This window comes from Aquila chrysaetos, chromosome 12 (genome assembly GCF_900496995.4).
Source record: "Aquila chrysaetos chrysaetos chromosome 12, bAquChr1.4, whole genome shotgun sequence".
NCBI lineage: Eukaryota > Metazoa > Chordata > Aves > Accipitriformes > Accipitridae > Aquila > Aquila chrysaetos.
The window spans coordinates 1,804,304-1,818,483 of NC_044015.1; the positions used below are offsets into that span (position 1 = coordinate 1,804,304).

Below are 14,180 nucleotides of genomic sequence, written 5' to 3' on the forward strand. Positions count from 1 at the left end.
CCAGAGCCTTCTTAACTGCAGCAGGTGCCAAAGTTCAGCTGTGATGGTAGGGTGGAAACACCTGATTGCTTTCCACTGAACAGCTTTGTGGGGAAGGGATGAATCTTCTGCTGCTCGGAGGCTTTTACTGAGAGGTACGGAAAAAAGAAAGATCTGGAGAAATGTTCCTCTTTGCAAATCAAATGAAAAAACCTTTAAGAGTCAATGTTGAGTCGGGCATTTTGAAGGTGGAGAACTGCAGGAGCTCTGGGTCGTTGGACAAGGTTGTGGGTAACTTCCCGCCCCCACGGCCACCCGAAGGGTGCACCTTGGCAGGCAGGGCAGTTTTCCGCTGTTGTATCACCAATTATCTTCTCTTGATACTGAAATATTAGTATTTTGTCTCTGCTTGTCGCTACTGGAGCGACTCCAGCCTATCGTCGCGGCTCATCCTTCAAGAGAGCGGTCGCGGTGGTTTTTTTGGTCTTTTTTTTTTTTTTTCCGGCATGTAGAATAATTTCATTCAGCGAGCGCCTGCGCTGATTAACGAGCACCTAATGAGCCGCTGCTCCCCCCTCCGCGCTGATTAACAGGCCCTTAATGAGCCACCGCTCCCCTCCGGGCACGCTGCCCTCCCCTCCGGCGGGGCCGAACGGCTTCTCCAGCCGCCGATCGCACCCATCAGCCCGGCAGCGGGGGGTCAGCGGAGCCCCTGAGGGGCCGGACCGTTGTTTCGGGGGCGGCTCTTAGGGCCCGGTAACGGCGGGGAGGGGAGTCCCGTCCCCGTCCCGCCCCGCCGGGGAGCCTGCGCGGAGCCGGCGGGCAGCGCTCGGGCCATGGGCGGGCAGAGCTGAACACCGGCGGCCGGATCGCCATGCCGGCTCCGGAACCTATGCCCGGTTACGGGCAACTGCTGAAACGAGGTTACGGGAGTTTGACGGAAGCGATAAAGGCTTGCGGAGACTGCGGTTGGGAACTATCGCGACAGACCTGGACCGAAAACGCCTACCTGGGTTGGGGAGAGGTGTTGCTCTGCGGACTCTGCGCCCTCGGATGGACCGTGCTGCGCCGCGCCGCCGCCCGCAGACTCTTTGGGGTCAGTCCGTACGGCCGGGGAGGGACGGGGACTGGGGGGCACACACACACACGTACCCCCCCGCACCCCCCGGGGACGCCCGTTGTACGGGAGGGCTCCTCTCCTCCATCCCGGGGACTGGTTGTATGGGGAAAGCCCGTTCTCCTTCCCCCGGGGCTGCATCCTGGAGGAGCGAGCATCCCGCTGCACCGGGAGAGCTCTCTCCCCTTTCCCCTGTCCCCTTAGCTGCATCCCGGGAGGGTTTGGGGGTTATTTCTTCCGTGGGGGGGAGAAGAGGATGACATTTCTGCGTGTCATCCGTGGTTTGCATGAAAAATGTCCTTCCCCGCTTTCCCTCCCCGGCGCGGCGGTGGAGAGGATGGCGTGGGGATAACTGCTGTACTGCAGTGCTGGGCTGACCTTCTTCCGAGCGTGGGGAATGCAGGGATGCGAGCATCCAACCCTCACAGCCTCCGAACGGGTTTGCTGGCCGTGTTGTCCCCTCCTCGCTAATACAGTACTTTGTAGGGGACAGGATGAGCAGGACATCCCCGGGAGCGAAGAGCAGCTCTGTTTAATTTCTCTCTGTGAAAAGTGAACGTAATGAAATAAGACCTCCCCTCTCCTTCTGATGGCTCAGTCCCAGCAGAGGCGATTTTTTTCCACGCCGCTTTCCTAGAGAGATGCTGTGCGCTTTGCTCTGCAATTACCCTGGCCTTGATGGGACTTGAAAGGCAGAAGCGACGGAGATGCCGTGTTTTGGGTCGGGGATAGTCCTCAGCTCTCGGGGATGCAGAGACAACCCTTTTCTCACCTACCCCTGAGTATGGTGGCATGAGGCCTTGAGTAGCTACAAGAGTGTGTGTGGTTCTTTGCAGCTATGTGGCACAGGCCTTGTTCCCTGGGTGAACTGCTTTTCGGAGGCTGCTTCACAGATTGAAGACAGCTGCCTTGCATCCCATAATTAGGCTATCGGGAGTCACTGCTGTCCTCTCTCTACCCTATCTGCTGCCGAGGCTGCCTTTAAAGTGGCTCTTCCTTTGCTGCTCAGAGCTGGCTTTGCTTATCCAGTAATGCGAGGTGGATCTTGACCTTGTGCAAGGTTCCAGTCTAAGTCCTCTGGAGTCATTTGAAGCTGCTAAAGTGGCATGTAGGCAAGGTAACATGCTGGCTTTTTGTGTAGGACTGAATTTCTCCTTGTTAGCTGCACTGCTGTCTGCCTGTGGGTACCGATGGGCAGCGTACAGCACCTGGTGACACTAGGAGTGGGTCGAACAGAGGTAGCCTTAGGTCTGTCGTAACAAATTGGAGGTAATTTCCTTTGTGCTCTAGTTTCTCATTGTGTAAGGCTCACCTTTACAGAGCGAGCGGTGATCAGAGCGTGAAAAAAGCTCTTAGTGCTGTGGAGTCTGCTCAGTGCCCTCGGAGGATGCTTGGCAGCTCGTACGAGTGCCGAGGTATTGTTCCTTCGGAGAAATGGGTCACACTTGTAATTGCAGAAGAGTGAGGGGGGTTGATCGGAGCCAGTTCTTGTGGCTACATCTGCATGTGTTATAGTGATGAGATGCTGAGCGAAATTGTGATAGCATCAGTTTCTCCCAGCAGATAGGTGGAAGGGTAGCAGCAGGGAGAGACAACTCTCTGTCCATATATGTATTTTAAAAGGATCTGAAGCTTTTCTCTGTTTATTCTGCTGGAGTTGCCATGGGGAAGGATGGAGGTTGTGGCTTTCCTCTAAAACCTCTGGCAGTATTTAGGAAATCAGTTTGTCCTGCATGGCCCCTGTACGGGCAGCGGTGGAGCAGGGTTGTTCAGGAGGAAAGTCAGGGAGAAAAAAGACCCTGGGAAACTTCTCCCATGGTCAGGACTTTGCTTCCCAGTGCGGACTCAAAGAGTATCCTTACTCATTTTGAATCTCTTCAGGTTCCCTGCGAGATCTGAAACACAGTTATAAAAAATGAATCCACTCAGTGTCTGGAGAACGCTACCTTCCTCAATGTTATTCATAAATAATAAATCTTGCCACTTGGATTGTGATTCTCTGCATCTGAAGAGGAAGCGACTCTTACCACAAGGCCTTGAAGCTTGGAGTGTAAAGTGCACCTTACTTAGCTCTGGCTGTGACCGCTGCTGTGAGAAATGAGTGCGTTAAAGCCATATACCTCTTCCTGTGCTATCTGCATGGCCCTATTTTTGTCATTGGGATCGAGAGAAGAGAAGGTAGCATCCTCGCTCTCTTTGAGGACTGCAGCAGCATTTAGCCTGCAACATCTTTGTCACAGAAGGTCTCACAGTTGGGTTGAAAAAGTGGTAAAGGTTGTGCCTGTGATGGGGGGGTTTGGTTAGGATTTGAAAGTGTGGACTTTCACCTCTTACAACAGCTAGGCTAGTGCCTGTGGATAGACGTGGTTTTCCCATCATCCTTAGGGCAAAGATAATTTTTGGCCCGTTGCTGTTCCTTCACAGAATCCTTATTTGGTGCAAATACGGAAAGGAGATTTTTTGGTGTAGGAAGGATGCCAGCTGAGCAAATGTGGATTACTAGGTAGGGAAAGACCCCCCCAAAGCCAGCTATACTGGGGGCATGGGCATCTCTGCAAAGGGCAGAGGGAGGTATCCTTCCTCTCTGGGGTCTGCCCTGAGAGCTTCTGCTCTTTGTCCCCTTGACTTCTGAGTGCACAAACGTGAATGATACCCAGCCCATGTCTGATTGTACGAGCTTGCTGGAGCTGCAGACCACCTTCAGAAATTAAGACCAAGCTGGTTCTAGGCAAGTGTTCCCATCCCTGGAAGCCTCCTCGGTGCGTGTGCCCCTGTCCTCCTGCCACGGTTAGTGTCTGAGCTCCACTGGTCTCTGAAAGCCACCGTCCTTGGTGTGTCCCCTGCGTGGAGAGTGGCTGCAGCCAGGCTCTGTGGAGTTTGATTAAAAAGCAGCAACCTGAGCATCTCTGCATTAGTGAAACATCCTGGAGGGCAGCTGAGCCCAGCAGTGCCGAGGCCAAGCGCCGTTGGAATAGGACCAGGAAGCTCCACTTGGGAAAGGCTTGGTGAAACGCCTGGAGCTCAGCAAGCCTGTGCTAGCAGTCTCCTTTCCCAAGCAGGTCTTGAGCAGTGCAGTGAACTTGAACAGATAAAACTAAGAGCACACCTGGATTCATGCACAAAGATGATCCAGAATAGCTGTGGCAAGCCTAGGCAGACACTTGCGGCCCGAAACTACCCTGAGCCTTCTTTGCTGCTGGGAGTTAAAGTCCCCAAAGTCAGCTAAGTGTAAGTCTGTCAGTGAGCAAAATCCATTCTGTATGAAAGCTGCCTCTGAATCTGGTGATGTTTGTCAGGTATAACCTCTGTCCTTAACGGTTGTCTGCCTTTTCTCTGCAGTGGGTAAATGTTTTCCATTTTTGGCCCAGACGCTAGTCAGCTTGGTCTCTTAGTGGTGTCAAAATTTGTAGGACATCGCAGTGTCCTCTGCAAGGAAAAGTGTTGTGTAAATTGAAAAATGTGCTCTGGAAAGCAGCGTTTCTAGGTGAGTGATACAGTATAGCCCTGGGAAGGATGTGGAAGCTGGAAAGCAAGGGTCCCTATTATCCCTTTCAGTGGTTTTTGCAACTTTTCTCCACCCTACAGTATTGTCAAGACTTGTTTTTCCAAGCCCCAGCACTGGGTGTGTGACTTGAAGCCAGGGCCGAGGGAGGGGGGAATTATCACTGTCCCAAAAACCGGCCACCCAACACAATCTCTGCTGAGAGCAGGGGACACCGACTGAGCCCAGGGGTGGGAGAAGGCTCTGCCGCACCGCCGTTTCCTCGGCTCGTCCCGCTGTGCTCTGCCCTCCGTTTGAAGCAAAAGCCCTGGAAACTCAAGGGGAGAAAGCCACAACAATGGGTCTTTTCTTCACCCCAGGAATGAAGCTGCGCTGTTGCGTCTCGGAGCGGGGGCTGCTCTCCCTGTGCCGCTGTGTCAGCAGTCAGGCATGAGGAGGTTATTCAGCCCCCGCAGCACCCTGTGGGCAGCTGTGTCTTGTCTTCAAAGAGTGTCTTCTATTGCTTTTCTCTCTTAGGGGCAAATTTTACTGCTTGCAGAGGAACCGAGGAAGAAATAACGTCTGTTGGTTTGTTGCTATTGTCATAGTGCCTTTTTTCTACATGTTTATCTGGAAAGCGTTGTGCAGAGCCTAACGCAGCTTCCCAGTGTCTTAGCTGCTGTGCGGGCAGGGAAACTGAGGCACCGAGCAGCTCGCTGCCTGGTGTAGGGACGGAGCAATGAGAGCTGGAGCTCTTCATGCTGTGCTCAGTTCATTCCCCTTTCTTAGTGGGGTGACAGCCACTGCCCTCTGGTCCACGGGCTCCAGGAGACTCATTTCTTTGGGTTGAGAGAACAGTGACATTTTACTGGCTCTTCCCTTCTGCAGGCTCTGTGCTCCATCCCTGGTGTGGCAGCGGGTCCGGGAGCAGCGTCCAGGCTGGGTACGGAGGGGACGTAGTCCCTTGGGGTGGAAAGGCACTGTCAGAGCCCTGAGGAGGCACGCGCCGTGCTGCGGGGAGCTGTGCCACCGCCGCGGAAGGGGCAGTAGCTGTCGGTTGTGGCCAGGTTTTGAACTGGAGCTCTGCTTGCTCATCATTATCATCTGCATTGAGTAAAAGCTGATGTAAAGCTGCCAGTTCCCTGGGCTGAGGATGCTTCGTGCCAGCCATTCCTTTGTGTCCCTCTGGGGAACTCGTTGTGCCCAGAAGCCAGACGCGGCACGGCTGGGATTTGGCCGGGCCCTTGTCTCTAGGCTGGGGAGGTGGCAGAGGCGATGGGGGCGGTCGGGGGGATACAATTCCTCTGTAACAAGCCTCGATTCATAACCCATCACTGCAAGCCTGCCGGGTTGCTGGAAGGACTCGTGTCCTGCTGCTTTAGCCGGTTGTAGATTTAAGGGAACTGGCTGCTTTCCTCTAGTGCCGGAGGCTGTAAAAAGGGAGAGAGCATGTGTTTGCTTTTTGCTGTGAGTATTTTTTTGACACTTCAGCGGAGCTGTGGGCAGTGACGGTTTCCATTCGGTTTCTCTTTCCAGCTCCAAACCGCTCTCGCAGCGCGCTCTCACCCACGGCTTTGCTCCTTCCCTCCCTCCCCCCGGCCCCCCAGGTCGTGCCGAGCGGGTGCTGCGGGGGAAACAGTCCCCGGTTAATTTTACAAGTGAATCAGAAGATGCCTGTGAAGGTTTGCGTGGGGGTAACGAGGAGGAGGAGGGAGGAAGAGCCAGTTGCCCTTTAAGCGAAGCCCCATTACATCACTTGCCAAGAGCCTTGGGCTCTTTCAGCCGGAGCCAGATCTGCCGATCCCGCCGCAGCACCCGTCACCCGTAGCAACAGGCATCTCTGCACCGTTGCCGTGGGAACGGCAGCCGGGTGATGGGAGGACATCCCCCCCCCCGCCTTGTGCATCTCCCACCCCCAGGGAGAGGGCAGATGCACCTCCTGCGGGCTGGTCTGTGCATCTCCTGGGCTTGCGCTTCCCCGTGCAAGCGGTCCGGGTTTTGGTGGGACCCCCCCCCCCAGGGACGTTAATTTGTCCCCGCCAGCCCCCTGCGTGATGCTGGTTCTCTTCCCATCCTTCCCTGTGTCTGCTCCAGAGCAAGCTCCCATTTCTGTAGTGCTCAGGGTACAGCCTGAGATGCCCCGTGGCTATTTAAGGGAGAAGGAGGGCTCTCTCCAGGACTTGTCATTAACCAGCTACGCAGTGAGGGCTAAAACCCCCCCTGAGCATTAGCCCCCACAAGCTGGAGTGGGGTAGCCCTTCCCTGGATTTTGCTTTTGCTCCAGACTGGGAGTTGCTGCCACGCCTGCAAGTGGACTGTTCATCAGGCTGTGACTGCAGGCTCACGGCGGCAATTTGCTGCGCCGCTGCCATCTCTGCCGAGGGTCCGAGTGTCCGCAAAACACAGGTCGTCTCAGTAGTACATGCCTGCCCCTCGGGTGATGGTCCTTGTCATCAGCTCTGCCTGCCTGGGGTAAAAACGCGGTGTCCTTTCCCCTTTGCAGGTAGGGAACCGAGGCGCAGGGAAGAAGCAAAATGATTTGGCTGGCGATCGGCAGCAAGGCTGCGACAGGGATTTGAGGCTGAGCTCAGCATCCTAAATTCAGCCCCAGCTTGCTGTCGTGGTAGCATGGTGAGCTGTCCCCATATCTGAGCTGCTTCTGTGCTCCACTCTATGGAGACACAAATAATTCATGGTTTCTGGGCTCAGGACTTTGTCTCTGCATTATTTATTCACCCTTCAAGCTTCCTCCTCTTTTTCCTACCGTGGCTCCTGTTGGAAGAAGCCTTGGCAGCAGCGTGTTCCTGGTCTCAATGAGGACGGCCATGCTCTGAATGCGAGATGCGTAGCGGGAGGCCGGAGCTGCGCCTCTCTAGCTGGAGGGGATACGGACAACTTGGCAGACCTTTGTGGGGCTGGTGCTTCCAGGTCTGACCAGCGCTGGGAAATTCGGACCTTAGAACAAAGCACTTTTGGGCTGGAACAATGCTTGGAGCGGAGTCCTTTGAAAATCTGATGCAGAGAGGGGCTAAAAGCCAGACCAGCCACCGCCTGGGGACAGCTGGGGCCTTAATATAGCCTTTGAGCATCGGGGAGCCGAGCGCCGGCTGCAGAAAGTGCTGACCTGGGGCAGGGTACGGTTACTTTGCAGGCATTTTGTTTTCATCTCGAGTTTATCTGGTCTCTCCCTGGGGAGCTGTCAGCTGGAGGGGGGGGGGGCTTTGGGTGTTATCTGTGTTTTAGGCAGCAGTGATTCCCTCTGGACCTTGAGCAACACTCCCCTGCATTGACGGCTCCCCTGCAGCCACGGCCGGGGGCTGCGGAGGTCGGCTGGGCTGATACGGCTCTGTCGCTCTTGTGATGAGAAGCAGAAATGGTGCCTGGCGTTGCTCAGCTGCCACGGAGGGAAAACATCCATGCCCGGAGCCCCGGCTGAGCTAAGGGCACGCTCAGCGTGCAGCATCGCTCGCTCTCCACCGCACCGTCTGAGATGAAGGGTCAGCTGCTGCTCCATTTTACTCCTGGGCAGCTGAGGCTGTTTAATGCTGCGGCTTTGCTTTTCCTATAATTTCCAAGTTGTCCCTACCTTCGGTGGCCCAGCTCTCTCACTGTCGCAGAGCACGAGTGTTGGGAGAGCTGGGCAGTACTCGTCATCCTCGGGAGCGTGGGGAACTTGGGGTGAGAAAGTTTCATTCTGATGAGCGTGAGCAGTCTGCAGAACTGCTCGTCCTCCCTTCCCTCGCTTTGGCCATATTTGGGGAGGCTTTGCCTCCTGTTTCTGAGTCCCAACGGGTGGGAGGGCTGCTGCAAACCACAGCGGGGGAAAAACCAGCAGCGTTTCAGTGCTGGTCAGCTGAAAAAGCTGCTGGGAATGTGGGTGAGCATGGGAAGGTGTGAGAGAGCAAGAGGACCCGGTGCCCCAGCCTTTACTGACTCATTACCTGCAAATCTGGCCCCCTCCAACACTGGTTCCCCGTGCAGGGGAGTCTTGTGCCATGCTGGTTGGGGAGCAGCAGCGGCTGCGTGTTTAGGACTCTGCAAAGCCTTTGCTTCCTCAGTTGAAAGGCTCTTTTCTGGGAGTTGGCAGTGCTGCAAGGTCCGTATGCACAGGATAGTATTGTTACAGCTTCCTCTTCTGGGTTTCCTAGTGCAGATAGGACTTGATTTTTATTTTATTAGTTATTGACTCTGTTCTGCAAAAGCCAGCTGTGGTCAGCCCTGCTCCTGGAGGGAGGGTGATGGAGTGGTGCCCAGACTGTGGGACACATGCCGTAGGCTTCTGCCTTTTCCACGAGGCTCTGCTTTCACAGCTTTCCAGTGTGGCCAAAGCTGAGTGAAAGGATCTCTAGCCTCATGTTTTTCCCTGCTTCAGGCTCTCTCTAGAGCCTCTTTGACCTCCTTATTTGTGCTGTAAAGGCGGCCAGAAAAATGGGGTTTGTGACCCTGGTTTTGCCCCGTCTGGTAGTGGTAGTGCACGCATCATGCAGTGCTCGGGTCTCTTGGAGGTATGGTGAACTCTGCCCTGGGCTCCCCAGGACCTTTCTTTTTGGCCTGTGTGATGATACTTCTCCCCTTTCCTTGCAGCCCTTTGGGGAGTGGTGCAACTTGCAGCCGAAAGATGCTGCCAAGATGCCTGAGAGTGCCTGGAAGCTGCTTTTCTACACGTTATCCTGGTCATACGGCATCTACCTGCTCTTCTTCACCGACTACCCCTTCTTCTACGACCCGCCGTCCGTCTTTTATGGTACAGTAAGAACCAGGGAGAAGTGGGTATGGATTAGGATGTCCAGATTCGCAGGATGCCTGGGTTGAACAAGGGAACGGGAGTTGGGGTGAGCAAAAGAGAAGACTGAACCCCTAAATTGCCTTTTCTGTGATGCTGTGGGTACAGAAAGGGCACAACAGGCTGTCTCCGTTCATTTTGCTACAGAGAGAGTCACCTAGTGGCTATTGCAGAGAGCAGGGGCTGGGATGTGTCAGCTTTGGAGGGGAATGGGATTGAGTAGTTCAAGTAGGAGAGAAATAAATCAAGGTTTCTCCCTTAGGTCTAGGAGAGGGACTGGGTCTAATGCCAAAGGCAGAGTTTGGGAGCCAGGATACCTGGGTTCCCTTCCAGCCTTTGCCTCCTTTGCATCTGTGATGACCTCCTGAAAGGGAGCTGGAGTACCTGAGCACAGCAAAGTGCTGGGGCTGCTTGGGGCAGCTCTGGCTGCTGCTCGGTCCCCACTGTTTGTGCTCCTGTCTCTCTGCTGTTGACGGAAGCTCTGCGCTCGCAGCTCTGGGTTCACCCGGGTGTCTTTTGTCCCACCCCAGACTGGAAGAAAGGCATGGATGTGCCCACGGACATCGCCATCGCCTACCTGTTGCAGTGCAGCTTCTACGGACACTCCATCTATGCCACCGCCTACATGGACACATGGCGCAAGGACTCCGTTGTCATGCTTCTCCACCACGTGGTCACGCTGACCCTCATAGCCTTCTCCTACGCTTTCAGGTGAGGTCCCTGGCTCTGACACTGTCCCTCTGCAATGCGTCCCGGGCCAGCCTTGGGCAGCTACGCAGCGAAAGCCGCAGCCTTTTTGTGCTCACGTGCATCTCACGGGCACGTAGCAGGAGGACTCTTGCTGGGTTGGTGTGGATTCTCCCCTGCCTCCCTAACCCTGTCTCCATGCTATTGCAGCAATCCCAGCGCTCGTGAGCCATTGCTCAGTGCCAGACCCACCCTGCTACCAGGTCTGGTTGTCTGGATTATTCAGGGAGTCTGTCTGCTCCCGGTGTGATGGACCATGGGTGTTGGGTGCTAACATCAACCCGCTGCCCCACACGTCTCCCTCCCTGCTCCCCTTTGTCCTACAGGTACCACAACGTGGGCATCCTCGTGCTCTTCCTGCACGACGTCAATGACGTGCAGCTGGAATTCACCAAGCTCAACGTCTACTTCAAGCACCGGGGGGGAGTCTATCATCGCCTCAACGACATCATCTCCAACATCGGCTGCCTCACCTTCAGCGTCAGCTGGTGAGTTTGCCTGATCCCACTTCCAACCGTCCTTGCCAGCTTTTGCAATCCCCCTGGTGCCTCGGGGTACAGCCGGCTGGGTTTGTGTGCATGGGAACCAGCCCTTTCAAAAACTGTTTGGGAAGAGGTTCCCGCAGAGCCTGACCCCATGCTGGGCTTGGAATCCTTCTGTAGTCACTTTGCCGTCTGTCACCACAGAAGTGCCTGTGAAATCTCGCTTGCAGCATGACAAATGACCCCAGGGGAGGAGGAGCTGTTTCCATTTTCCCACTCGCTTGGTTTTAGCAGTAAGAAGCACTTTTGCAAGAAGGAAACAGGACTTAGGGCTGTCCCAGATTCCAGCTTTGCTGTTCCTCTCAGGGCAAGGCTGGAGGAAAACAAAGGTGAAGAATAGAGATGGGTAACTCGCAGGTTGTCACTCCTCATTTTTCCCTTTCTTTCCTTCCACCCTCTCCGTAGGCTGCTCTGAAAAGCAGCGGTGGCAACAAGAGCTCTCAATTTGAGGGAAGGGTTTTTAGTGATAAACTAGGGGTGCACGGGACTAAGAAAACCTTCCAGTTATGTTTCCCTCCTGTCTCCCATCCAGCTGAGCTAATCTGCAGTGTAGACCTGCTTCTCTACCCTGAGAAAGCCCTTTCTCTGCCCTGCCGCTGTTGCCAAGCCTTTTCTGCCCATAGAAATTGTATTCTCCCTTCAATAGCTGCCCTTTCACAGGGTCTGTGTGAAGTCCTGTCTAGAGCCAGACCTGTAAACCCAAGCCAGATGCCAAGAGCAGGGACTGCCGGGTGCAAGGGGAGCTGCTGAGGGCTGCCTGCAGGCAGGAGGTTGTGCTGGGGGAAGCTGCGCTGGGTCTCGTGTCTCTCCTGGGATCCCTGTGGGCCGTTAAACCCACCCTGCTCCCTCTGCCCTGGCAGGTTCTGGTTCCGTCTCTACTGGTTTCCCCTCAAGGTGCTCTACGCCACTTGCTACTCCAGCCTCCAGTCGGTCCCTAATATCCCCTTCTACTTCTTCTTCAATGCTCTGCTCCTTGTCCTCACTCTGATGAACATCTACTGGTTTCTGGTGAGTAGGGGGAGCTCAGCAACCCCTACGCTAGCTTCTCCCTCCTCTGCTGCTCCTGCATGGCGCCGGCTCCCTGCTTGTCTTGGGGGCAGCTGGGGGGGACTGCAGGGATGGAGGAGGATTCGGAGGACTTGGGGGATGGCTTGGAGGGGAGGAGGGAAACCCCTGTCAGTGCCCGGGGCGGCGGGGCTGCTCTGCGCTGGAATTTAGACTGTCTCGCACCCCAGGGGTCCGTGGAGAGGGAGCGATAACAGCAATTGGGGCAGGCTGGAGCTTGATGTGGGTGTAAATGCTCTGGCATCCCCTGAAGCTTTGGGAAGGGGGTGAAAAGGGTGGACGTGGAGGGCTCACGTCAGCAGGCTCGACCCTGGGCAGGGCAGGGTAGTATCTGAGTTTATCATCCTGTGGGGATGAAGTCAGTTATGAGTAGTTGCAGGAGCGCTGCCTCCCGCTGCTGCAGGTCATCGACCACATCTCAGGGCTTTGGTCATCCCGGAGAGATCTGCCCTGCCTTTCTTGGGGTCGAGGACAGCAGAGAAAGGTCCCGCTTAGCAAATGGGGGTGAGTAGGTTAGGTGGAACAGCTCTAAGCCTTGGAGCTTATGGCTGATGGTGTCTCTCGCCCCACAGTACATCGTCCTGTTTGTGGCCAAGGTGCTGATGGGGCAGATGCAAGAGGTGAATGATGTGCGTGAGTACGACGTGGAGGACAGCAAGAAAACCACAACGGCCAAGAAGAAAGAGGCTGGACTGCAGCTGCCCAATGCTCTGAAAGAAGGGTATGTGGGCAGGGGGAGATGACACATGTACAGCATCTGTGGACTGGGGGGGGTGCTGGCAGAGCTCCCAGGGCCCTGGAGCCACTGTCAAAGGGTTCACCACTGGGCTGGAAGACGGAAGAGCGGGATGCCTTGACACAGAATGTAAAGTATTGCTGCAGGTATCGGGAAGGACTTTTCATCTCCGTGCCTAGGCATTGTGGTGTGTCCCTCCATCTTTCTGTCCCGTGAATCCTCACCAGCCCTTCCCCTGCTCACTCTGTAGGACTGGCTCTTTGCTTGAGGCTGTTCTTTCTGAGCAGCATCTGCACTTCATGCGGTGAACACAAAGTCTGGCAAGGTGCTGGATCCCACAGAGCAGGTCTGGCTGACTGGGGACAAATTGTCTGCGCCAGCCTGTCAAGACAGGTCTGACCTCAGTAGTGATCTGTGAAAGTAAGGGAGGGAGAGTCAGTGTGGAGACCAAGGCTCACTGTCTGCTGTGCTCTCTTTCACAGGATGCACCTGAAGAATGGACTTGTAAAAGACAAGCGGTTATAAGGGAAGCGTGGCTGCTGCAGCCTGGGCAGCCTGGCTGGATCTGGGGACTGACCCGGGACCCTACACTCAAACCCAGCAAATGAAAGGCACAAGGAGAACTTCATCCCTGATCCCCCTTCATCCCCTGCCTGGAGCTGGGGAAGAGATGCCACTGACAGGATCAGGCCCCTCCTGGGGCTTGCCTGTGACCAGGCTTCACCTGATGCTGATGTGCTTTCTGCAGCCAGTCCGTGCTGGTTCAGTTGAGAGGCTGGTGGCTTTGCTGGTCCAGGTAGGATTTGGAGCTGGCTTTAGGTCCCCTGGTGTTTCTTCTGTCACTCCATCCCTCGGCTACTCTCGGTCCCTTCGTGATTTCCCCTGTCTTTACCGTTGGACCCTCTCACCGACCCTTCCTCAGAGGCCCTTGAAGGGTCCTCGGACCCAGCATCAAACCGGGGAGGGAATCATCCTCTCTTCCATTGGCACCGCCGTCCCAGGCGAGGGGAGCCCAAAGCCAGCTCTTCTCTAGCTGCCAAGCAGGGACTAGAGAGGTGATGCAGTGCACCTCTGAGCCTTCCCCCCTCAGGAGGGATCACTAATACGGAGCTGCCCACAGGTGGCTGGAGGCACAGCACAGTTCCCATGTGCAGGTCTGCCTGGAAACCCAGCCCTGGAGCATTATTCCAGCCTCTTGTCCTGCCGGATGAGGGCCAGGCGATTTAAATTGCCTAAAAAGCCTATGTAAGTCTTACAATTGCTTAAAAAGCCAGTCCCAGACCTGCAGGGTCCCTTGCTGAGGGATCTCTAGACTCTCACCCAGCAATGTCTGCTTGCTCAAGTAAAGAACAAATAGTTTCTGCTCCCCGTGTTGGTTTTCCAGGCAGCGCTGGCCCTGAGCCTTGCAGCTCTTCTCTCGCAGGGTCAGGACCCACAGCTCCTGGGTCCTCCCTGGGACGTGGAGCTCCCTCCTAGCTGGGAACAACAGGCAGTGGAGGTGGGGGATTCAGGGCATTAATTCCAGGCATCAGAGGGTGGTTAATTGTTGTTTGGTTTGGGTTTGGTTTTTTTTTTTTCCTCCTTGTTTGGTCTGTCATATTGATTCAACTCCAGGCTCGTTGTGAGAGCCCCAGGGAAAGTTCCTTGGTAAACAGAAAGCAAAATGTGACTTGGGCTGATGGAAACTGTCCCAAGCTGGGGTAGGATCTGTCACCTTCTCACTTGTCATC

At 55.3% G+C, this 14,180-nt stretch overlaps 1 protein-coding gene across 3 annotated transcripts; it reads left to right on the forward strand.

The window, feature by feature from the left end:
- Positions 1-581: 581 nt before the first annotated feature.
- On the forward strand, positions 582-13,091 carry CERS1 (ceramide synthase 1). Of its 3 annotated transcripts, none has more exons than XM_030034106.2 (7): positions 582-1,075; positions 9,162-9,321; positions 9,891-10,071; positions 10,434-10,595; positions 11,510-11,657; positions 12,287-12,435; positions 12,933-13,091. In XM_030034106.2, exons 1-7 carry the CDS (start codon positions 854-856, stop codon positions 12,973-12,975), a joined length of 1,065 nt encoding a protein of 354 aa, XP_029889966.1. In that variant the 5' UTR covers positions 582-853; the 3' UTR covers positions 12,976-13,091. The 3 variants fall into 3 exon arrangements, with proteins under 3 accessions (XP_029889966.1, XP_029889967.1, XP_029889968.1); XM_030034107.1 differs by lacking the exon at positions 582-1,075 and adding an exon at positions 6,022-6,044; XM_030034108.2 differs by lacking the exon at positions 582-1,075 and adding an exon at positions 7,438-7,711.
- Positions 13,092-14,180: the final 1,089 nt, after the last annotated feature.

Bases quoted from the DNA above. Each gene is read 5' to 3' on its own strand.
- CERS1 (XM_030034106.2), top strand. From the start codon at position 854: ATGCCGGCTCCGGAACCTATGCCCGGTTACGGGCAACTGCTGAAACGA. The intron at 1,076-9,161 runs GTCAGTCCGTAC...CTTTCCTTGCAG, and splicing joins CCGCCCGCAGACTCTTTGGG to CCCTTTGGGGAGTGGTGCAA. The intron at 11,658-12,286 runs GTGAGTAGGGGG...CTCGCCCCACAG, and splicing joins TGAACATCTACTGGTTTCTG to TACATCGTCCTGTTTGTGGC.